We start from the raw sequence: 26,626 nt of genomic DNA, 5'->3' as shown, positions 1-26,626 counted from the left end.
AATGAGTACACTGAGAAATAAATTCTATTTCATTGGCACCCAAATGATGTTTTCAGCAATTGCAAGTATGCCGAGAGGCACCTAAAATGCCCTAAACTCTGGTATCAACTGAGATATTGAAACAAGTCCCCCCACCCCCAATGGAAGCATATACTTTTCGTAACCACATTCAGCACCTCTTGAAAAGACAATTACAATGATACAGCTCTTCTCAATAATGATGTTAAAGCGCTTTGCAAAATAATTTCATACAGGTACTAAAACTGGAAAGCAATGCGGCCAGAGTCAGTTATTACAATGTAAACAATGTCAAGCACAGCTCTCAAGCCAAGCTCTGTCGTTATATGCAGCAAGGCAGGCCTATGCTACTAAGATGATAACTCATTTCTTTTATGATATAAATACAGAGTTAGTATATGGAACTACAACATATGCTAGCTTCTGGTGCTTCAGATGGCATTTAGGAAAACTACTTAAAACGTGTGTATGTTTCCAGGTTTTTGTGGAAACAACTACCATTATGTCAGGCAGTTTTCAATTTAAACCCTACCTGCTGCCGCTTACTTGTAAAGGCCGAAGCCAAAATACAAACACTGATCGTTCATATTTCATAATTATAAATTGCCTTACTCATGGAAAAAAAGAAACTACTGAATTAACTTCACCTAATTATAATTTCAGATTCAGGAAATATGCTTTAAATGAAATAAACATTTTATTCCAAATTAGTAATAACATGTCACCAATAAAATAAATACTTTTCTTAATGAAATTCAGTTTTACACTTAAGCATGTGTTCAACTTGTTTAACATTGACTGCAAGACACATTAGCAATTGCAGTTTGAAATAATAGATCAACAGATGAAGTTACACTAGCTCATGTGTCTTTGCATGCAGTAGCGATTTAACAGTGCATATCAGCTAGTGAAGTTGGAACTTCATGCCAAACTGCATCTTTCAGTGCTTCCCATAGAAAGAAATCAAGAGAAGTCAAATTAGGGGACTTGGCCTGTCACTGTACTGCAGCATTCCATCTCATTCAACAGTCAGGAAACTATTCATTCAGTATTTGTGTTGCAACACAGGATGAGTGCACTGGGCAGTCGTCATGGTGGAACCACACATTCTATCACTTTTCCAGTGGTACCTCATCTAGAACAAACAGGTTGTTTGTAAGAACATGTTCCATTCACCACCCTTGGAATGAAGTATGATGCTACAATGGAATTTCCTATGATGCCGCACGATATGTTTATGCTACAGTCATTGCTTGATATGTTACACTTCACAGTCATTTGTGTTGTACGAGACAAAGCCAGCATGGGTTTTCCATTGGCCAGTAGCACATGTTACATAAATTTATGTTACCATAGTTTGCAAATATTGCTTCATCGGTGAAGAGCGCCTAGTAAAATAAGTGTTGCCTGCCAGTCACTACAGAGCAAACTGACAAAATTATAAGAACTTTTGAAATCACATCCTCCGAATTCTTGATGTACTGAGAGATGATAAAAGTGAAATTTATGTCAATGCAAGGTGCAGATGACATCCATTTGACTGATCTCACATTCCTTGGCGATATGTTTTGTGCCACCCTGTAGATTGATAAGCATCATAGCCAGCTTCTTCATGTGCTCTGTCAATTGAACTCTTAGTCCTCATCCTCTGATGTCAAAGCTAATAATTCGTGCCAGTGTCTGGCAACACAAACAGCAACAATCAGTATAAACATCCCTATACCGCCACAATATTTCAACACCACTGTTTTGACGTTCACCATATAAAAGTTGGACATCAAACTTCTTGTTGGTGTGCATATCTGCATCCAAGGAATATTAAAGCAGAAATGATATTCCAACAGATGACACAGTGCAGACAGTCAACAGACTTGATACAATGACGCAGCCTGGCAAGAGCTTGTTTACATCACAATAGCTGATTCTGGTCGACTTGCCTTCCAACTTTAGAATATTTTTTGGATTCTTCTGCACAGAGATAAAACCTCAAAATTAACAAGCATTATATTACTGCACTTGTGGATGCCATTAAAAAGTATATCTAGAGGCATTCCCGACAAAAATTCAATCAGCCGTGAACTACGCCCGCGCACGAGCCTTTTTCCGGTGCGGATGGTCACACCGTGCTATCACCATCTGTCGATCAGGGCTGTCAATCATCACTCCAGAATCAGTGGAGGAAGACTGGAGCCGCCATGTTAAATAGCCAGAAGAAAGGAAAGCAGGCATCTTTTGACCCGCCATGGACTGCCGCCCAGAAGAGACTTCAACACAGCCGGAACGTCCAGGGGCCACTTCCTTGCTACACCGGCCAACGACGCCAGACTCGGCGTCCATCTACTTTCTCAGTATCCGCCGGAAAGCATCAAGAGAAAACCCGACAAAGGAACGTAAATTCAGTTCAGTTGTTAATATTTCAATTCAATAAGGTGGCATAATTCTTTGGCTTGTTATAAAATTTTGGCAGGAGAAGAAGCTTTTTGTTTCCGAAGGAAGTTTATCTTTTTGTAAAATTAAGCAGTGGCCTTGCTCCACCTAATAAAAATTTTTTGTTCGCAAATGTGTGTTAATCTGTGGATATAACAGAAACATCATTGGATTTGCACATAGATGCACTCTTTATTTTGCAATTTTATGCCCTTTCTCTTTCCAAACTGGGTTTCTCCTGATAATGTGCCACACCATTAGCCTAAAATTGGGTACTCTTTAAATATTTATATGCAGAGAACAAAGGTATTTCAAACTTTGTAATAAAATAATTTGTCTAGATACAATTCACTATGAAACAGAATTTATCATGTAAGGTTTCTGAGTCCCTGCCCATTAAAGAAACCCAATGCAAGCTAGATGCTCTTATTAACTTTCAAAACTAGTTAACACTTTTTACACAAACAATATAGCCCTTATGTCACATGGATGACATTCTGAAAGTACAAGTGACATAGGACCTACAGTGGCCATTTCTGAACTTTGTAAATGTATTCCAACTTTCGTCTTATGTCTGTCGCCTGTATGAAGCTACTCTATGATGCTTAGACTACTAGTAAAAAACACCGCAGATGGCAGCTCCAAACACCCATCTTGCAGGGAAAGGAATTCAGACAAATATCATTACTTGCTCTGCATTATTTCTGTTCACACTTTCATTTCGCAGATGATACAATTTGCTGTCTGTAAAAGGAGACTCAATGGATGTATATCTTTTGAAGACAAAACACAAAATGACTGCACTAAATGTCAGAACAGAACTAAGAATGATAGAGAAGATGAAACCTGACAGTGGGATTATAACAAAAACAAGGCTGGTGTGGATCTCAGTGAGCAACTAATGGGCTGCTACTCTTTTGAGGGGAAGTGAAGGGGTGAAAAAGTTTTTTCGCATTTTCATAATGATGATTACAAATTTATATATTACACATAAAAAATGACGCCTACTGGCAAACATCTCCAATGCAGTGGTATTGGCAGAGGCTCTGGCAAACAAAGAAGGCAGTTGCTCTAAATTGTTCACTTGCAAACAGACTTGATGGAAGACATTTTCCTACTTTGATGCCAGCTACAGAAATGTCAAAATGGCCTCAGTGGAGATGTAAGTTTTGGGGTGAAAGAAGCAAGGCAAGATCTGGGATGGTGGCAAGGAAAGGTACCTGGTACCACAGTGAAAAATGCAACGTAGTACTTTATTTTCCTAATTACTTTGAAATTTTTCATACTAAGGCAAATATAACTAAAAAATTAACTACCAACAAAAAGCCACATTTTGAAACAGTTTTACTTTTTAGTACAAAATAACTTACATCCCATTCCATTTAGGAGGTGAAAAACAAGAAAGAAATTTCTGTTGTTTTGAAAAGAACCTACTTTCATTTCAATATAATGAAATTATCACTGATGTAAGTCTATTTTTCTTTGCACTATTTTATAGAAAAAAGCAGTCTCTTTCAAAAGCAATTAACTGACTTAAGTTCTGCCAATGAGGAACTGCTACACAAAATTCACAAGAAAACTGTGAAAAAGAACGGTATCAGCCATCTGAACAACGTCCTAGCTGCCTAGTACTCTACGTGTTAAACTTATTTTTTTACAGAAATAGGCCAGATAAAATTGTAGTCAGGCACTCAAGGTAACAAACAGGACACAAAAACCATTGTGTTTTTAGCAAAGTGTAAGATCGTAAAAACCTAAATCACTGCTGTAGATGCTCCTTTCCTTTCCAGTTTTTTACAAAGCTGCTAAATGTTTACAGCTGTCTGTGTAATGCAGAGCATTCTTGAGCAACTTTTTTTGCAATTTAGTTGATGCACAACCATTTTTGAACCATTTGTTAAATTATGTCTTATTTTTTTAAAAATTTTAGCTAACATGGATGGAGCGACTTTTTGTGCTGTAAAGAAGTGGGATCATAACACCATGCATGAAGCTATCAACCTCAAATATTTAACTGAAGAGAAACAGCCACTGAGCTGACTAAATCAAAAACCAGAACAACTAATTTCCAAATGTCATATTTGACAGGTCTAGCAAAACCACTTCTGGCCTCGGCATGTAAACACGATAACAAGAAACAGTTTGTCACAAGCAAACTAAATGTGTGGCAGATACCTGGTGCAACAGGCATCGAACAGACTGATGATGGTGAACGCACTGCTGTATTGTGATTCCGACGCGACGGTCGTCTGATGATACTTTCCGAACGAGCTGATCTAGGAGAGCGTTGCAAATAGCTGCTACTCGTCAGTGAGCTTGACACTTCAGAATCTGAAAAATGCAATGGTTGTCTCAAATCAAGAAGATAATCTTAAAATGAAATTATAGCTAACACAATTGAAAATATAACAACCATTAATAAAACTTAATCAATTTTATGTGATGCACTTTTGACAGGTTTCATATGTCTAAGTGGTTCAAGTTGCTGGAACCATGATTGCAGTTCTAAAATAGTTTTTCAATGTTTAAAATGATAACATTTGAAAACGCTCATGCATGGCCCCAATACAGTAATTCGGTGGTGTGTCATATAATATTACACATTTTTCCAAAGGATAAGACAAGACATTAATTCAGTAAAAAATAATGTTACCATTTTTCACCAAAATATGCCGGGATTGAGGAATAAAATAGATGAGCTCCTGGTCTGTTTAGATGACACTGAATCTGATAATGTAATAGATATACTATGCCTGTCTGTGCATCACATTGTGTCTGATATGGAAAAGGTAAATATCAGCGGTTATAAACTAGCTGCACATATGAGTAGAGAGAATAAGGTGAGAGGAAGAGTTGCCATATATGACAAAAGTTATCACTGTGTAAAAAGCTTAGATACAAAAAAGTTTTGTCTAGGGCAATATATAGAAGCATGTGCCTGTCAACTTAAACTGAAGGAGGGCTCTTTTATAATTGTAACAGTATATAGGTCCCCTTCAGGAAACTTTCATTTATTCCTGGAAAAACTTGGATGCCTTGTTGTGCTATCTGTCAGATAGGGGAAATCAAATTATTATTTGTGGGGTTTTCAATGTTGATTCACTGAAAGCGGGTAATAGGAAGAATGACCTGGAAGTCTTGCTCGGTTCTTTCAATTTGACATCTGTCATTAATTTTCCTACTCGGGTAGTAAAGGACAGCAGCACATTGATATATAACACTTTTATAGACCAAGATAAGTTTAAAAACACAAATTCTTGTCCTGTTGAGAATGACCTTTCTGATCACGGTGCTCAGCTAGTTATAGTATATGACATTGCTCCATTCAGTAATTCAAAACTACCCTCAAAAGTTGTGTGTTCAATTAATGACTCAACAATTAGAAATTTCAGAGAAGATCTTCAGCACTTAGACTGGTGTACAAGGAACCCAATGCTAATTTAAAATGTAACTTATTTCATGATACACTTTTAAGAGAATTTGAAAACTGTTTCCCCAAGAAAGTAGTTAAATCTAATTATAAGAAACCATGCAAAAAACCTTGGCTTACTAAAGGAATAAAAATATCTTGTAACCACAAAAGGGAACTGTATCTAACAACAAGAAAGAGTAATGACCCAGAAATAGCCAAATATTATAAAAACTACTGTGCTACATTAAGAAAGGTTATTAAAAAGTCCAGAAGCATGTGCATCATGTCTGAGATTAATACCTCTGATAACAAAATCAAAACAATTTGGAATATTATTACAAGGGAGACAGGGCAACCAAGAGTACAGGATGATGGCATTACCATCAAAGTGAATGGAAACTTGACAAACAACAAGCCAGAAGTCGAAAACATTTTGAATAATCAGTTTTTAAATGTTGTAGAGAAAATAGGATCTAAATGTTCATTAGAAGAAGCAAGGCAGTTAATGGAAGAAGCCTTACCCACACCATCTGATACAACTGGAATTCCACGCACCTCTCCTTCTGAAATTAGGAAGATGATAAATTCTCTCAAGAATAAAAGTTCACATGGAATTGATGGCATTTCCAGCAGGATAATAAAAGCTTGTTCCCAAGAGATAAGTGGGATTCTTAGCCACATATGTAATAGCTCTCTGAAGCAGGGTATTTTCCCAGATAGACTGAAGTATGCCATTGTTAAACAACTGCATAAAAAAGGGGATACATCTGATGCTAACAACTACTGTCCAACCTCTCTTCTGACTGCCTTATCCAAAATTCTTGAAAAAGTAATGTATTGTAGAGTAGCTTCACACCTTTGTAAAAATAGAGTTTTAACAAAATGTCAGTTAAGAGTCCAGAAAGGTTTTTCAACGGAAAATGCTATGTATACTTTCACTAACGAAATATTAAATGCTCTGAGTAACCAGAAGTTACCTGTTGGATTTTTTTGTGATCTCTCAAAGGTTTTTGATTGTGTAAATCATGGAATACTTCTAGGTAAGCTCAAGTACTGTGGTATGAATGGGACAGCACTCAAATGGTTTAAATTATACCTAACTGGAAGAGTGCAGAAAGTTGAAATAAGCAGTTCACATTTTGCCGATGATACAAGTATAGCTATCACACCCAACAGACAAGAATTAACTGGTGAAATTGTAAATGATGTTTTTCAGAAAATCATTAATTGGTTCTCTACAAATGGGCTCTCATTAAACTTTGACAAAACATAGTACATACAGTTCCACACAGTAAATATAGACTTTGATCAGAAATCGGTAGCTAAGGTAGAATATTCAAAATTTCTAGGTGTATGCATTGATGAGAGGTTGAACTGGAAAAAACACTCTGAAGATCTGCTGAAACGCTTGAGTTCAGCTACTTATGCTATTAGAGTCATTGCAAATTTTGGCGATATGCATCTCAGTAAATTAGCTTACCACACCTATTATCATTCTCTGCTTTCGTATGGCGGCATATTCTGGGGTAACTCATCAACGAGTAAAAGAGTGTTCATTACACAAAAGCATGTAATCAGAATAACTGCTGGAGCTCATCCAAGATCATCCTGCAGACACTTATTTAAAGAGCTAGAGATCTTCACTGAAGCCTCACAATATATGTATTCGCTAATGAAATTTGTTATTAACAATCCGAATGAATTCAAATAATAGCAGTGTACATGTCTACAACACTAGGAGAAAGGATGGTCTTCACTACTCACGGTTAAATCTAACTTTGGCTCAGAAGGGGGTAAATTATGCTGTCACAAAAGCCTTTGGCCACTTTCCTAATAGCATCAAAAGTCTGACAGATAGTCATATAGCATTTAAAAGGAAATTAAAAGGATTTCTTAATGGCAATGAATTTTTGGATATAGTTAGTGGGTAATTTCCCCAACCCCACCAAAAAAAATTTAAGAATATCAAGTGTCATGTAATATTTCGTGTAATGTAATATCTTGTATAGACACCTTTTATTAACCTGACAAGTTCCACATCATTATGAAGTGTCGGATTCATGATCTATGGAACACGTACTAATCTAATCTCAGTTTCTGTTACAATTCAACTTAATAGACAGGAGATATTCTCACAGTTAGCAACTACACTTTTCCATCACCATCTAGTTGTCCCAATATTTAAAACACAGTGGTGGTTAGCAGATTTGGTTGAAACACACACAGTACATATGCAAGAGTCTCTTGGTACAAGACATGTCACATTCAATGATTAAGTACTTTGAATTGTGGAAAACAATAACACTGTTTCTGCCAATAAATCTCTGGTTATTAATGTTTTAATATTTCCCAGCATAATACAACCAGATTTTGTGGTTTAATAGTACACATATCACTGGATACACTTAATTTTCAACCTCCAATGAGGTGTCAATGTAGTATATAAGCAAGGAAACAATAATTTCAGTTCAGTGAACTCTAGAGGAAGCCTTGTGCAAATCCTGAATTTTCCAGTCTGCACTGTCATTTGGTGGTATTTCACAAAACGAGCATGGATATTATTTCACTTGGTTATTGTCATACAGTCAAGGATGATGCTAGACTAATTCCCAACTCATTGCAGACATACTATTGGCAGTGTTCTGAATTTAAATCTACATCTGTAATCATTTGGCATCGGTACTTGTCAACTCTAATTGATGACGCACACTGGCTTCTACTTTCCAGAGTATGTGTAACAAACAATGTAATGGCTGCTCCATTGGAAGGAAAGGAAGTTGGGCATGTACAGGAAATCAAGTAGATGTTAAAGGAATATTTTGGAGAGTTACAAAAACCCCATGGGAAATATGGAAGAGGAAAATGAGTGGGGATGCTGAGGATGAAATGGAATCAACCTTGACAGAAGACCACAAAAAGAGGAATAGTGCACAAACTGCATGGAGGGGGAGAGAGGGGGGAGAGGGAGGGGGAGGAGGGGGGAGAGGGGGTAGGAGGGGGAGAGAGGGGGAGAGGGGGAGGAGGGGGTAGGAGGGGGAGAGGGGGAGGAGGGGGTAGGAGGGGGTAGGAGGTGGGAGAGGGGGGAGGAGGGGGAGAGAGAGGGGAGGAGAGGAGAGGAGGGGGGAGAGGTGGAGGGGATGGGGGAGGGGGGGAGAGGGGGAGGGGGAGAGGTTGAGGAAACCGGAAGACTAGAAAAGAGGAATAAGGGTGCCAATTTTTAACTCTTTAATTGATCTTAATCACTGTTTATTACTTTATTTAGTACCAACAATTGATTATAGTGGTAATAATGTATTCACAATAGTTTCCCTGTTAAGCATGAATTTCTAAGGCAGAGGGATTCAGATATTAGTGAACAAGTGAGTAATGGTGTGAATATTTACTGTTGGGCTTGGAGACACACTTCTTCAGAACTGGTTGCATGTTCTACTTACATTTGTCACCTGTGGATTTACTCTTCTATCTTCAGATACAAGTGACAGTACGTTAAATTCGCAGTTAACACTTCCTGTGTTATAAAGTGAAAATCTATAAAAATAGTTTGTAAGCAAATTTACAGTTACTTTTCTTCTGTGTCATGAATTCCATTCACAGTTACATTCAATTTGTATGATTGCATACTGCGAAATCTTCTTTTAATGATGAATGAACACTGTAGATAATACTGTTTTACAAATTATCCTGAAACTCATAGCTACTGAGATACTATAGATACCTAAGAATAGTGTTCCAAAGGAGTGGGTACAAAGGTCAAATGAATGGGTGATGTAGTCAAAATCACGAGCACCTGAGAAAGGGCTGAGACAGACAAAGAAGGTAAGCCCAAAATGGCTTACCTGCCTTGTGCTGGCCCAATAAACATCCAGAAAGATCAGTGGACTCCTGCAGAAACATGGCAGCTAGTGTACTTAGCTCCTTCAACTAAGATAAAAAAGTATTCTTCTTAATGTTTAAGACAATCTAGGTCTCCAACAGTCAGGTGTATACCACATTCCAAGCGAATGTGGCATGTCTTATGTGGGGTAGGCTATCAGCACAGTCAGGAAGAGGCGCAAGGAACATTAGTGACTAAATCCACCGTGCAAATCACCTGTCCCTCAGCACTGTCTTTAATATAATCATAAAGTAAAGTATGGTGAAACCAGTACTGTGGTGCAAACGTGAAGATTCTGGGACAGCATATATATAAGGAGTCTATTGAAACAAAGGTGTCAAAAGACCTAATAAACAGGGATGGTGGTTTCAATTGAAATAATACTTGGTGCCCAGAATTCAATTTACTAAAAACTTGTCAGCCATCACACCCACGAGGGGCGAAAAACATTAACAGAATTTTCATTTCAAGGAACATCAGTGGGAGCTCTTTTTCAGAGTCCACCAAAAGAGCATCGAAGGGTGTAAGGAACCTAGCTCCGATACAAATAGCGGCATGAGACCAACAACTGTTCACAGTCCGGTTGCAATCCAGGCAGCAAGTACACGCAACAGCAAAACTCGCAGTACCTGAAGGAGACAGCTGGGTCGGTTGTTGAAAAGCAATGCATAAAATGGAAACAACAATTCTGGAAACACCTGGAAGCAAATTATTAAAATAAATTTCAACGGTGTTATCTAAGTTCTGAAAACGTAAGATGAAAATAGGATGGGGCCAAATTTGGACTATATGGAAGATGACCGACGACAGTGAATTCAAGGTATCTTACTGTTGAAGATGTAACTGTACTCTTGTGTTGTCTGGTGCTGTCATGCTGAAAGAGAGAGTGCTCTGTGTGTGGACAAACTCTTCAAATTTGAAACACTATTACAATATGCTGAGTCTCAAGTAGCGTCATAGTTGTGTTACACACTGCAATGTTACATGTGACAATTCGGAACCCACTAATGGCAGAGGAAGCAAATATACAGACCTGAGGAATAAAGATTTAGAATGTTAATAACGTCTGTTTTATTTAAAAATCTTTAAGAGTTTTCACATAAAAAAATTGGAGCATTTACTTTTCAACATACCTTCCTATTAACTTATTTTTGGTTTGTTTTTATACCTGAAGTGATCACACCGACATTCACGAATATTTCTTTTAAATCAATAATAATGACTTCAGAAGTGTCTTGGTTCCATGGCAGATAAAGGTCTGGCTGACTGTATAATGAAATGCTGAGAATAGATTACAAAAGAGCATCCAGAATACTCAGAATTTTGACGAGACTAATGTAAATGATGTAGCTGCTATTTCTAGTTTCACACATTACTACAGTAACTGAAGGTAGCCTGGGTAACACAGTGTCAAGTGGACCAGTGGGTGAACATCTAGTACAGATGCAGCTGGTAAGGAGACTGTTTATGAAGCATTTTATGCTGATACTGAAGTGGGTGCACATGTGGATTTATATGCATGGTCTAAAGTTGGTTGTAAATCCCAATCCTCTGGTAAATATCTTTAACATGAGGGCATATGTTTACAAACTGAAGTTGACATTGCTCATTTCCTGCAGAACTGAGCAAATTTTTCAGCATAGATTTTGCCCTCCTATTTCATTGGTCTGGATATTTATCCCCCTACAACTAATGGTGTGGTTAGCCAACACATAAGAAATTGGGCAGTTTTATTGATTACTATTCCCAAAGAGCACATAATAACATGTTATGCTGCATAAAATATTTTGTTATGTAAAGGGTTAGAAAGTGTTGCAGAACTATGTCTAGAGGAGTTACTTTGATGTGTCAGCCTGCAAAAGTATTTGGGAAACTAAAACAGTACAGAACATATAGGAGAAGGAAGAAGAAAAATGCATTAAGACCAAGAAGGTCAACAGTAGCCCTAATTTTTTGTGTAAGGCAGATTCATTAGAAACACTACTAGCAAGGTAAGGATTCAGTAACAGTGTTCCTGCACAATGAGATGGCATATGATAGTGTGAAAAGAAGGCAAATTTGAAAACCCTTTAGAAAAAAATGGGACAATGGTAACGACTGAAAACTTTTAATGTGTCATGAACTACTGTCAATGCCAAATCTCAAGATACTCAATGGAAAGAGGTGGTCATCATCATCATCATCATCAATCCTTTAACTACTTTTAACAAACATATCCGCACTGTGTCTGTACATGACGAGTGCTAAAACTAAACAAAAACTATATCTGAACACACCTTGGAAGGCCCAGTGGTGCTGCTCTGTGTCATCCTCAGCCAATTGGCGTCACTGGATGTGGATTAGGAGGGGCATGTGACCAGGACACTGCTCTCCCAGCTGTTGTCAGTTTTTTTTGTGACCAGAGCCATTATTTCTCAATCAAGCAGCTTCTCAATTGACCTCACAAGGACTGCGCACAGCCCACATATGATCTGTGATAGTCACATTCATATTTAGTCATTGAGAATCAGCACACTATGACTTCTACAGAAGACACGTTTCCCACTTGGAGGGCTACTGCAGGTCGAGTGTGCTACTGTGCCATCTGTTGATGTGGAATGACACAATGGGACCAAACTTATACCGACATCAGCAATTTCATCCAAATTTGTGGTATACAATGGGCTTAGCCAGAAATTAAAGTAACAGAAGTGGGAGCTCCTTACGACCAAGCATTTAGGGAAAAAATAGCATTTTTGGTGCATGTCAATTGACAAGCCTTTTTTTTTTAATTCATTCAGTTTTTGTGTTATGTACACTGCAAATAAACTGAAGCAGTTATGTATAATAGTGCTTCCCCGTGTTTACAAAGAATGTCACTTGAGCATGTGTAGATCACCTACTGTACAACAATAAACATATCTAATCTTATAAACAAATTTATCGCTTATGCCTTAAAATTGCTTCCTGAAAACTTATATACGATACCAAATTTCCCTTTACCATTCCTTTCTTTTTCATGCCTTTGATGAAAAAATATATAAATACATTATTTTAGTTTATTTGTAGCATAAATGACACCTATGACCCTCTGTTCACTGTTCTATGCTCTTTCCACTGCACCAACCATTGTCTGGTAACTACAGTTACAAAAATGGACGATGTATTGCCCAATCCATGCCAAAAATGCTACTTTTTTTCTAAATGCATGGCCATCTGATCTCCCACCTCTGTCACTTTTATTTTTGGCCAAGCCATGCATGATGTAGATTTAGCATCCTACTTCGACAATGAATGAACATCATTTAGTTCAAATATGATGGACATATTTGGAATTATGGGCAAAGTTTGCAATGATTGTGAATTGTACTTTGAAAAAGTCTTTGCCACGTAAGTGTATTGAGGGTGGAAAAGACTCAACGCTGTTTAACAACAGAATACTGCAAATGCTAAGGAGGGTGAGATTGTTACATTCTCTGTTCAAAAAATTTTACAGAAATTTCAACAGGTAAAACACTTTGATAAGAACCTGAAAAAATTCTGGTCCTACATAAAATCACTTAAGTAGGTCACAGGATTCTATGCAGCCACTTGTTGACCAGTCTAGTGTGGCAATAAAAGACAGCAAAACGACGGCAAAAGTTTTAAATTCCACATTTAAGAATGTCATTCACACAGGAGAATCGTACAGACATATCATAATTTGATAATTGCGCAGCCTCCAATATGGAGTGCGTAAAAATATGCATTCCCTGTTATTGAGAAGCAACTGAGAAAATTGAAAACAACTACGTCACCAGCTCTAGACGGAATCCCGATTTGGTTTTACACAGGGTCTATTTGGCTTGCTTAGCTTCTATTTATCACGAGTCTCTTTCCCAGTGCAAAATCCCAAGTGACTAGAAAAAAACCTCACATGAATCATGTGTTAAAGAAGGGCAAAAGAATGGACCCGCAAAATTACAGATCTACAGTCTTAACACTGGTTTGTTGCAGAACTCTTGAGCTCTTGAGCATATTCTACATTCAAATATAATATATTTCGTTGAGGCATGAAAGATTCTGTCGACAATTCAGCAAGGATTTAGAAATCATCACTTCTGTGAAATTCTGCTTGCTATCTTCAAACATATCCTCCAAAGCACAAACAAAGGGCAGCAGGCAAATTCCATATTGCTACATTCCCAGAAAGCGTTTGACACAGTGCCCCATTGCTGTCTTAACAAAGGTTCAAGCACAAGGAATAGGTTTCCAGATAAGTGAATGGCTTGATGACTTTTTATCCAGTACATTGCCCTGGATGGCAAGTGTTCATCAGAGAGAAGGGTACTGCCAGGAACGCCACAGAAAAATGGGACAGGACTGCTCCTATTCTCTATTATATGGCAACAATCTGACAGATAAGGTGGGCAGCAATCTGCATCTGTTTGCTGATGATGCTGTAGTGCACAGGGAAAATGTAGTTGTTGAATGACTGTTGGAGGAAACAAGATGATAGACAGAACTTCTATTTCTTGTGAAAGAAGACTCTGAAACAATTTAGAGGCATGCTCCTGGATTCATGATCAGTAGGTTTGATAAACATATGAGCACTACAGAGAAGCTTCATGAACTCAAATGGGAATCCCTGCAGAGCATACAACATTCTTTTCATGAAAAAATATTGAGAAGATTTAGAAAACCAGCATTCGAATGATTCTACGAAGGAGTACCCAAAAGAAAATGAACTAATTTTTTGGTAGGCAGTGTGTTTGTAGTACTGCATTTTCTGCTAGGAGCACATAGTGCAAACATTCCAGTGTCAGTAAGCTGAGTGCCGTTGATGAAGGAGGTCAGGACTATGTTCGGCAAAGTCTGTAGGAATAACTGTATTGTGTGACTGTCATTTTTGCAATTGCCGATTTTAGTCAACAGTGTGCAGCAATGATATTCTGCTTTTTGCTTTAAAAAAGGGGGAACAGAAACTCTTGAAATGTTAAGAACATGGTACAAGGGTGATGCTATGAGGAAACTCAAGTGTTTGAGCAGTTTTCCCCATTTCAAAAATGATAAAATGTCAATTGATGACATACCATGTTCTGGTCATCCTTCCGTGGTCTGAACCCCTAAAAATGCTGAAAACATTCTTGCAATCATCAATTAAGGTCAACGATTGATGACTGAAGAAACTGTGGAGCTGTCGGAAGCAACTGAGTTCAGTGCAGTGAATTGTGACGAAGATTTGGAAATGGAAAGGGTGGCTGCCAAAGTGATGCCACGACAGCTGACTGCTGAACAAAAATGAGGTCATATGGAAGCTTATTGTGCTCTGAAAGAAGAGTCCAGAAATGATCCAAACTTTTTTCAAAAATTGCAACAGATGATGAAGTTTGATGCTACACTTACAATCCTGCATCAAAGCAACAATCAAGCCAATGAAAAAGTTCAAGTTTACCTCACCCCAGGAAAGCTCGTCAAGTGAAATAAAAAAAAAAAATTAAGACTATACTGATTTGCTTTTCCATGTGAGAGGAGTTATGCTTTAAGAGTATGTTCTGCAGGGTCAGGCAGTTAACCAGACTTTCTGCTTGGAAATTTTGGAAAGATTTTGCAACATGGTGTGTTAGAAGCGGCATGATCTGGGCCAGTCTGGTGACTGGTTTTTCCATCATGACAATGCCCCTGCTCACACAACCTCGTCTATACAACAATTCTTGACCATCATGGTACACACCCTGTACTCGCCTGATGTTGCCCCGTGCGACCTACTTTTTTTTTCCCCTTTTCTTTTTATTCCCCCCCCCCCCCCAACCTTCTTCTCAGAATGAAGACAAACATGAAAGGAAAGCTTTTTGCTGATGTCCCACTACTGCCAACGTACATTTCACATAAGAAGCACACAGTTAAGAGAAATTAGCACCCATACAGAGGTATGGACAATTTGCTTTTCCTCTCATTCCACTTGCCAGTGGAACAGGAAAGGAAATGCCTAGCAGCATATGGTGGCTTGCAGAGTATGTACCGTACGTCGGTGTAGTGGAGGAATGCCATACAGACAAGTTTTCAATAACTGATGGATGTGCACACTTCATTTACTAGTAGTAGTAGTAGTAGTAGTAGTAGTAGCGTGTTGGTGGTGGTAGTACAATTATTTACTGGGGTAATATTCGGACAGGATCAAAAATTACTCTTCATACTTAAATACAGTTTTTGCTAATACTAATTCTTTTAGTGATGCATCTTTTTTTCCTTTTATATTCGAAGCAACACTGGATGAAGAGAGAGATTTTCTCTTCATCTGGATCTGTTAGGGGGAAAGGAAGAAGAAGGGGTGACGGGGAGTGGGGGGGGCGGGAGGGTGAGAGAGGGGGGAGAGAGAGGGGGGAGAGAGGGGGGGAGAGGGGGGAGAGAGGGGGGGAGAGAGGGGGGAGAGAGGGGGAGAGAGGGGGGGAGAGAGGGGGGGAGAGAGGGGGGAGAGAGGGGGGAGAGAGGGGGGGAGAGAGGGAGAGTGGGGCGAGAGAGAGGGGGGGCGAGAGAGGGGGGAGAGAGAGAGGGGGGGGGGAGAGAGAGGGGGGGGAGAGAGAGAGAGGGGGGGAGAGAGGGGGGAGAGAGAGGGGGGAGAGAGAGGGGGAGAGAGAGGGGGGCGGAGAGAGGGGGGAGAGAGAGGGGGGAGAGAGAGGGGGGAGAGAGAGGGGGGAGAGAGAGGGGGGAGAGAGAGGGGGGAGAGAGAGGGGGGAGAGAGGGGGGAGAGAGGGGGGGAGAGAGGGGGGAGAGAGGGGGGAGGGGGGGAGAGGGTCTTAAACTATATATTGTGACATTGGTGCCTGGAGCCATTGTCATTTTCAATGAAACCATTCTCAGTATGTGACTCTCATGTTATGTACACTGATAATTTGGCCACTGGCGGAAGTGGCAAAACATTGATCTATGCAGAGTGTCGCAAGATGGATGGTCAATATTTAGGGATACGACAAGAACAAAAAAAAATTAATAATAATAATAATAATATCTCTTCTACTGTAGAAGTGCTCATAGCTGTGAGAGGTATGTATTTTAGAGCCCATGTTTACTAACCTTTTTTTGGTTCAAATGATAATTCCTGCGACATCTACTGAATATTCCCCTTGGAACACCCTGTATAACACTGTCACTAAGCAGTCAAATATGGAGGAAGTGTTACTCAATAAATTTATTACCAAACAACTTATTACTCCTGAGATTCAGAGGGGTGAAGGGGCAAATCGCTTGTGTTTTTTTTAACTTTGCTGCTCGATCAGAATGTTTTTTAATCTGTATATGTTCAAATAAATTATGTATTTTCTATTTATTGTGATTTAAAATACTATTAAGTTTACATAATGTGCTGAGAGAATACAACAGACCACAGTAAAAATTAGAAAAAAATGAAACATGGAAATTAATTAACTTTCTTTAAAAGAAGATAATGAACTCATCAAATATAGTACCAAAACTGCAGGCCTTTGCGATAACTTTCTGCCAGAAGCAGAAAATTTATGTTTGAACATTTCACTAGTAGTTACACTAAATTTTCTAAGACGTTTTCAATTTTATCAATTCTCTCAAGGGGAGCCGGAGGTGCCCATGCTGCCCATGTTAAAATCACTAAGTTTGAGGAACATTTATGAATAAACTACCAAATAGAAAAATTTGAATTTTTTTTACATATAGAGTGGTTTAGTATTGCAGTTATGACAGAGGGATTTTGGAGTATCTTTTCTAGTTTCCTTCCAATTATTTTTTTTAACAAATAATTGCTTTACAATTAAACTGAAATGAAACTACTGAACATATTGCCAAATGGCTGTGTTACAATGTAAGTTTGACCACTAGGGGTGCTGTATAAAAATTTCATCTCTCTAGCTTGAGTGGATTTTGAGAAAATGTTCCTTATATTCAAAAAATTCTAATTTACAGGAAATGGCTATCAAAGTTTCTCAATACATTCCTGCATTATAGGATGGATTATCAGGGTCTTCTTCTTCATCCTCCAAAAGCTTCCTCTTCTGTCTTCTTTTCTGGCCTGTTGTTCCATCATACTTCATATGCCTTTCTCTTCTTTCTGCTCCTCTTATCCTTTCTCTGTCAATATTTCTTAGTGCTCGTACAGTGTTCACCCCAGCCGTAAATCCTAATGCCTTCAGAACTTCACACTTCACACTGTTCCCTTGGTTGTAGGTTGCTATTGCATCATAAATGCCAAAGTGCAGTGTTTTTATGCTTACAAACACCCTTTTAGGAATCACTTTCCAAATCAAATTGTTTACGCTCTCATTAGGATTCCGCGTCTTTCCGTGTAGACATTTGTGTAACAATTCTGGCTGTGTTAAGTCATGAAAAATTGGTTTTATTGCATTTATCACAGCTGCTGGCAAACCATGTTTGTGATCACAGTCCTTTTTTGCATTATATTTGCACCAGGAATCTTTTGGGCACAGGCTGTGTTGAGGGTATTCACTGGAAGAGGCCGTATGAAGGAACAATGCCCACACTGCTTTTCGCATGTCACTAACATTACTAGTATTTTGCCTTATAGCATACCCATAGTATCTCTGTAGACGTTCAATCACCTCATCAGTAAGCCTGCCTCTCCCTCCTATTGTCTTTCCATCACTGAGCTTACTTGAACCCAAAGTTTGTTTCAGCCTTCGAAGCCGTGCACCCATACACTTTTGCACATGCCCAATGCATTCCAACTTTTCAACTACAAATTCATTTCCATATGGTTTCAGTTCCTCTATAGTCTTAAAACCTTTGGAGTCACCATCCCCAAGGTAGTATTTGTACCTAACGTTGTATCTGGGAACTGAACGTTCAAAAATTTGTTTCACTCCATCCACTTCCATTGCTCCACTTGATCCACTAAAATTTGCCTCACAGGTTCCACTGTGCTCTCCTTTGATTTTATTTTTGCACCTACAATGTTTTGATAATATTGCAACATCTATCACTTTTGCACTATCACCACAAGTAGCAGTTACAACCCCATTCAGGGATTTATGACCCCTCTTTTGCCAGGAACCATCTAATGCCACTACCAAATCCCTAGAACCACCGTTCATTTCTACAGATTCCTCCACTGCTTCCTTCATGGTTTCCAAAGCCACATCTTCAACAGAGGATCCTACCAGTTCACAGTAGTACGCACATTTGCTTGGAGGCGATGGCAAGTTCATAATACCATAAAACAGTTTACCAGCAGCAGACCCTTTTCCAATGGATCTAACACCATACACAAGTCGAACATTCACATCAAACACTTTAGATCGTCCATTTTCACCAAAGAGACTGGCATGTGAGTTGTAGAAAGTCACTTGATACTTGCCACATGCACAGATTATCTTCATCTCACAAGCTAAACCAAAGTGCTTTGTTATCTCTAGTCCCACTCCTACACTTGAACACATTTTGCACAGAACACTTTCTTTCAGCACAGAAGATGATAATCCAATATTCAGTACTTCATTAATATCATCACTGTCACTAACATATTCACGAAATCTGTCACTTCCACCAGTCAGATTCTTGCTAGAAGATGTCACAGGGCTTTGGCCGGCCATGTGTTGCTTAGCAGAAGAACGCACTCTTTCAGTAATTGTAGTTTCGCAACTTGGTATTAGTGTTAATTTTCTTTTCCCTATGTTCTTCCTCTTCTTATATACACGGTTACTAAAACGTGGCATCGTAACCAGAACAACGCTTTACACAAGAAGTATAATACTACCAACAACAGGCGCAACACTGAACTAATTCGAAAGGGTAAACAGCAAAGAGACGATGTTCCGCACTCTTAGCACTTCATTTGTCACAGAAAACAATGTAGCCAACCCTTGCACACTGGCTGTATGCGTAACATAAGGTGCTGTATGCGTAACAGGCCGAGAAAATCCCAAGCAGTTCGCCAGGAAGTCACGAGAGGGTGTTAGATGCATTCAGCGGCCGCCCATTTCCTCTGCAGGCGTGGGGGAAAATGGTAATAACTCCACTTCTAGGGCGAGTAGAACAATAATTCAAAGTTTACATTAAAGAGGAATGTTCCAATTAATTTTCGGTAGGAAAAAAAAAAACGTAATTTTTTGAATTTGACCACCTCCGGCTCCCCTTAAACAGTCACGGTATCATGATGAAATCAATAGTATAGTAATATGTTGCTCAGCTAAATTTAGAATATTATGGGTTATTTAAGTAACGTATCTTTCCACAGTGGTACTTTTCCACACTGAATTTAACATGCTATTGTCAAACATTTCACAAAAAAGGAGAAAATATTACCCAGTAAATTAGTCATCCATCTCATTACTGTCAGCTTTTGAAAAATTTTTGAGAAAATCCTGTACAATAGATTTTATAAACACTCAATAGTGCCAGTAACAAGCAGTTTGGGTTTCAAAAATGACAGTCAACTGACAGATGATATATTAGAGTCAACAAACCAGAAGTTATAGCTCCTAGCATTATTTTGTGACTTGATTAATTGTGTGAGTCATGCTAACAAGGAAACATTAAAATATTACGGAATAACAGACAACAAATTCATACTTTATATAACAAGTGACTGTCAGAAAGCAAAGTATATCAGTTCCAAGTCGACTGGTAAACAACAGGCATTCAAAATCTGAAGTAATCAGCCACGATGTACCACATGGCTCTATTTTGGGTCCTCTGTGGTTTTTAAGATACACAAATGGCCTCCCAACTGTAGCTTCAGAACATGGAATTTTTTTCCTTTTGCAGATAGTAGAAGTATAGCAATACACAGAAGTACCAGTCCCCTTATTGGAAATGCACATAATGAAAAATTAGAAATCATCAACGCACCTAGGTCATCACTCAATTTTGACAAGACTCATTGCACACAGTTCATAGAATGCTAAAAGCACAGAAGTTGTCGTCTAAAACAATGAAATACGATATGTAGACAAAAGTTTTTCATACTACATATGTATCACAACCTTAATGGGAAAACCCACAGCTTAGAATTAATTACCTAATTTCAGCCATGTTTGCAGTACTCACCATTACTACTATAGGTGATTTAAAAATGAAGGAATTATTTTTTATTGCCTACTTCCATTCACTCATGAGTTACAGGATCATTTTTCTGGTAAACTGAAAATCCAGATACAGTATTTTAAGAATACAGGAGTGTGCTGTAAGAATTACATTTGGTATTAAAACGTACCACAGAGATTTCTTGAAAAAATTTGCATTTTGACACCTACAGCAAAATATTTATATTTATTAACCTCCACTCTTTACTAATATTTTTCTTTCCTTAAAAATTAGTAAAAAGTGTGAATATAGCTTTAAGGACAAAAACAATGTCTCCAAAGACTTTGAGGACCCAAGTGACTCAGAAATGTGGGTACACGTGTATTGAAAAACCTGCCAGGGCACATGGTTATATAAGAACATTCTGTTCAGCAGTTCCTTTTATTCCATGGTGGAGTTTCTTCATAGGAACTCTTGCTTATACATTTTTAGGTTATTTTATAATTAGCACTGTAACACAATAATTTTTCATAGTACAGCATTTAAATTAAATTGAATTCACCTGTCTGACTTCTTTCCACATCACAGAGAGATCCAAAGGAGCCACCTGTGATGTAATGTGTACACTTCTGAGCATAGTTACTGTGATAAGAGAACAATTTCTGTGACAGTCACTCAACTAAGAAGATGTAGCTCTTTTTTTTTTGCCATCAACACAAAATATACGGGTGCCAACATTAACTCAAAGGTCAAAAGCTCATTGATAGTGTGCACAGACTAACACATTCCTAAGCATTGCAACAGTAGTAAGACATTTCACAAGAGAATTGGTTTTACCTTCAGACTGAGCAACTGAGACGTTGTCGACATCTCCAGGAGAAGGTGTACAGTGACGATCCTGTGAAAGATGTAAGAGGCAATCAATGGAAAATTATTATTGGACAATCTAAAGGGAAAAAAATTGCTGTAAAGGGGACACACACAACCGATGCACTCACATTGGCAACAGATTAAAATAACAACAACAACCAAATGTAAATGGCTGCACAAAAGCCTGCTGCTTTAGAAGCCCAAGTTGTGTATGTGTGTGTGTGTGTGTGTGTGTGTGTGTGTGTGTGTGTGTGTGTGTGTGTGTAACAACTACACCAAAATACATCATCAGCAGGAGAGATATAATTAAAATGTCTTAACCTTGGTGTGTTTTTTCTTAAAACTTTGAACTATCAGTTTCCCCTAGAAAAATACAATAATAATTAGTACCTCAGTCGCTGACAACTTAATATTTTATGAAAGACACTACACCTGATGTTGAAAAGTACATTCAAATAGCATTAAAAATTATTCCAAAGACATCTATGCGATATGATCCATAAAATACATAAGAATGAAAGCAAAATATTGTGAAACTGCAGATACATAGTTTCAGGTGATCAACTTAAATAAAATGAAAGTGATGAATAAACTATTGCATTCAACATTTGTATTTTTTAATTATGGCATTTTGGTTACACAAGTAGATTCGATTAGAATTTTCTTATTTTACAGGCAATGTTCCATTATGAAATATTTTTGAAGAGATGCAGATCCAGGTAATTCAAGTGACAATTAGTTAAGGAACTGGAATGAGATATGATCTCAAATTTTAAATGAATGTACAGAACATGCTTGTGAAATATGATAACTGGAACTAAATCAGTTGCCAAGACTGATTGCTATATGGATGAAAGTCCCCTCAGATGGCTGATTGACAATGAGGAACAACAAGAAAACTAGTGACAGGCTGCATCAATTTTATGATAGCAGTTCTTCATAGTATCAATCAATAGTAACACAAGGCACACCAATCACTGCTTAATTGAAGCTGACGTCGTTAGTGATGAAATATTACAGTGAATTAGGATGAAACTGCGGGGAAGTTTGTGAATGATTTTGAATGGCCAAGTGAGTCAGTACAGGCCTCTACACAGAAAAACCTTGAAGCCTGACAGCGCTACAAGATCACTTCACAGTAACCATACTGTATTTTAAAAAATAAGACAGTTTTTGAAATTTAAAACTGTGTAAGCTACCTTTAAAACAGATTTAAACTTTACTTGTGCCCTGTTGCCATTTCATAGTTATCATCCCTATAAAAGGCAATAATCTGTCTGTTGACAACTGTATGCGAAATGATACTCCCCATTGATTTAAGACAGTGTGTTGAACTTGGCCCATATAACTAATAAGCTGTCAGAGTATACTGAAACAGTACAATATTTTTCTCTGAGCGAAAATAATAACACAATTAATTATCACTCTAAATCAGAAATTCAATTTTTTTATCGCCTTACTTGTCCCCTATCAAGCAGAATGAAAAATCAAAAGATATCTTGCATGGCTCGGTGAACAGATAGCCATACCCCAAGTGCAACCACAACGGAGGAGCATCTGTTGAGATGCCAGACAACAGTGTGGTTCCTGAAGAGGGGCAGCAGACTTTTCAGTAGCTGCAAGGCAACAGTCTGGATGATTGACTGATCTGGCCCTGTAACATCAACCAAAACGGCCTTGCTGTGCTGCACTGAGAATGGCTGAAAGCAAGGGGAAACTACAGCCGTAATTTTTCCCAAGGGCATGCAGCTCTATTGTACGGCATCCTCTTGCGTAAAAATATTCTGGAGGTAAATTAGTGCCCCTTTTGGATCTTTGGGCAATGACTACTCAGGAGGATGTCGTTATCAGGAGAAACAAAACTGGATTCTATGGACCGGAGTATGGAATGTCAGATCCCTTAATTGGGCATGTAGGTTAGAGAAGTGGATAGGTTAAAGTTAGATACAGTGGAAGTTAATAAAGTTCGGTGGCAGGAGGAACAAATATAAATACAAAATCGGATAGGGGTAATGCAGCAGTAGTTTTAACAACGAATAAAAAAATAGGAACGCCGATAAGGTATATGAACAGCAAGAGACCAAACTACGAGGTCATCGGTCCCTTGTTCCCAATAAAACAACGCCACAAGTGTGAGAATAAAACAGACAAGACATATAACACTAAACAGAAAGAAAGGAAAGACCACAAGAACGAAGGAAATGCAATGAACACTAAAAGGAACAAAAGATAAGAAAACAACAGAGAGATGCAAGAAACAGTTAGAGGAGAGTAAAACAAGGAAGCAGATTACAGGGGCTGGCCGGCCACGAAAATAAAAAGGAAAAGCCAGCCAACATGCAACACATTAAGACCTCCACCCTAAAAGCCCTAGGGTGGAGGACACAGAGGCACAAACAACACACGCTGGAGCTCAGATCGAATGGTAAAACCCACCATCACTCATGAAATGTAAAACCAAACCAGCCAATGAGGTGTCTGCTAAAATCAATGATAATGAGCCCGGCAACCGAAGATGAAGTCACAGGGCAGCCAAAGAAGGAAAGGCAGAAGAATATGGGCCACTGTCAACCAGACGCCGCACTGACACTGAAGTGGGTCTTCACGGCACAGGAGGTAGCCGTGGGTCACCCAGCCATGGCCAGCAGAGAACCACGGAGTCCCTGCGAGAGGCCCTCATCGAGGACTTCCACATATTTGTGGTCCCCTTAATGGCTCGCAGTTTATTGTGTGTACTGAGATTTTGCTTTCTGTCTCCCATAGCTGAGAAACCTTGCGGCGTAATAACGAATGAAGGTCAGTTGCAGGGATGTCCATCTCCAGAAGTGGTTTCCGTGCAGCCTGTTTGGCCAGCCTGTCAGCAAGTTCATCTCCTGGGATTCTGACGTGACCAGGAGTCCAGATGAACACCACTGGACGACTGGAGCGTTCCGGGGCATAGATAGACTCCTGGATGGATGCCAAAGAAGTGTGACGAGGGTAGCACTGGTTGATAGTTTTCAGACTGCTGAAGAAGACAGTACATAAAAGAAAAGACTTCACAGGGCATGAACGGAGATACTGAAGTGCACAAGAAATGGCCACCAGCTCTGCAGTGAAATGCTGTTCAATATGGCCACCGTGAACGTAGGCAAAGCCAACGCGACGATCAGCCATCGAGCTGTCGGTGTAAACCAATTCAGAGCCCCAGCACACGTCAAGAATCGAGAGAAAGTGACAGCAGAGAGCTGTAGGGTTAATGGAGTCCTTAGGGGCATGTGAAAGGTCCAGACAAAGCTGCGGCTGAGGCGTATGTGAATGGACCGCAAGTAGAGGGTGGTAAAGGGAAGGACTCCAGTTTGAAGAGAAGAGAGCACACGCGAACCACAATCATTAGCCCCAAACTGGGCCGCCGACGCGGGATATGGACTGCTGCGGGCGGGAAAAGGAGACGGTAATTTGGATGCATAGGGGAATTATGAATGTGTGCTGCGTAACTGGCGAGCAGTTGTTCACATCTGATCTGCAGTGGAGGGATCCCAGCCTCCACCAGTACGCTGGTGACTGGACTTGTCCTAAAAGCTCCTGTCACCAGTCCAACCCTGCAGTGGTGCACAGGGTCAAGTAAATGCAACGCTGAGGGTGCTGCCAAACCATAAACCACACCCCCATAGTCAATTCGGGATTGGACAAGGGCTCTGTAGAGCCGCAGTAGTGTAGAGTGATCTGCACCCCTATTGGTGTTGCTCAGGCAACGGAGGGCATTGAGGTGCTGCCAGCACTTCTGCTTAAGCTGATGAAGATGAGGAAGCCAAGTCAATCAAGCGTCGAAAACCAGTCCTAAGAATCGGTAGGTTTCCGCTACAGTGAGTGAATCGTCATTAAGGTAAAGTTCTGGTTCCAGACGAACAGTACAAAGCCGACAGGATTGCATAACACATGACTTAGCGGCAGAAAGCTGGAGGCCGTGGGCTAGAGCCCATGACTGCGCCTTGTGGATGGCTCCCTGTAGGTAACGCTCAGCAACACCAGTACTGGAGCAGCAGTACGAAATGCAGAAATCGTCTGCATACAGAGAAGGTGAGACAGAGGGCCTGAATGCTACTGCTAGATCATTAGCGGCCACTAAAAATAGAAAGACACTCAAGATAGAGCCCCGCAGGTCTCCATTCTCTTTGATATGGATAGAACTATGGGAGGCACCAACTTGGACATGGAAAGTATGGAGCGAAAGGAAGTTTTGGATAAAAATCGGGAGCGGACCGCGGAGACCCTACTTGCACAATGTGACAACGATATGATTTTGCCAGGTCATGTCATATGCTTTACGTAAGTCAAAAAAGACAGCAACCAGGTGTTGCCATTCGGAAAAGGCTCTTCGGATTGCAGACTCGAGGGATTCAAGATAATCAGTGGTACAGTGACCCTGGCGGAAGCCGCCCCGACATGGGGGCAGTAGGCCAGGTGACTCCAGGACCCAACCCAACAGCCAACAAACCATACATTCCAGCAGCTTACAAACAACGTTGGTGAGGCAGATGGGCTGATAATTATCCACATGAAGCGGGTTTTTACCGGGTTTGAGCACCGGAATGATGGTGGTCTCCCACTACTGCAATGGACAGATGCCATCACCCCAGATCCAGTTGAAGATGAGGAGGAGATGTCGCCTGTAGTGAGATGAGAGATGTTTAATCATCTGGCTGTGGATCCGATCAGGCCCAGGAGCTGTGTCGGGACAATGTGCAAGGGCACTGAGGAGCTCCCATTCTGTAAATGGGGCGTTATAGGATTCACTGTGGCGTATAGTGAATGAAAGGATGTTCCCTTCCAGCCGCTGTTTGAGAGTGCAAAAGGCTGGGAGGTAATTCTCCGACACAGAGGCTCAAGCAAAGTGCTCTGCAATCACATTTGCGTTGATAGATAACACGCCATTTATGGTAACTCCAGGAACACCTGTTGGGTTCTGGTACCTGAAAAGACGTTTGATGTTTCCCCGGACTTGGGAAGATAATGTATGGCACCCAAAGGTCGATATGTATCTCTCCCAACACTCCTGCTTCCGTCGTATAAGAAGT

General features: G+C 39.6%; 1 protein-coding gene across 1 annotated transcript in view; it reads right to left on the bottom strand.

Annotated features, from left to right (window-relative positions):
• The window catches only part of LOC124789142 (serine-rich adhesin for platelets-like), an 88,512-nt gene that overhangs the window by 24,676 nt on the left and 37,210 nt on the right, over positions 1-26,626 (bottom strand). Inside the window, exons 6-7 of the mRNA XM_047256435.1 lie at positions 21,537-21,597; positions 4,621-4,776 (exon numbers count right to left, since the gene is read on the bottom strand). Of these exons, the coding sequence (XP_047112391.1) occupies positions 4,621-4,776; positions 21,537-21,597 (217 nt within the window). The remainder of the gene's footprint in view (positions 1-4,620; positions 4,777-21,536; positions 21,598-26,626) is intronic.

This window comes from Schistocerca piceifrons, chromosome 3, assembly GCF_021461385.2.
Source record: "Schistocerca piceifrons isolate TAMUIC-IGC-003096 chromosome 3, iqSchPice1.1, whole genome shotgun sequence".
Classification (NCBI taxonomy): domain Eukaryota; kingdom Metazoa; phylum Arthropoda; class Insecta; order Orthoptera; family Acrididae; genus Schistocerca; species Schistocerca piceifrons.
Note: the sequence above shows the minus strand (reverse complement) of the source record. Positions and strands in the feature narration are given on the sequence as shown.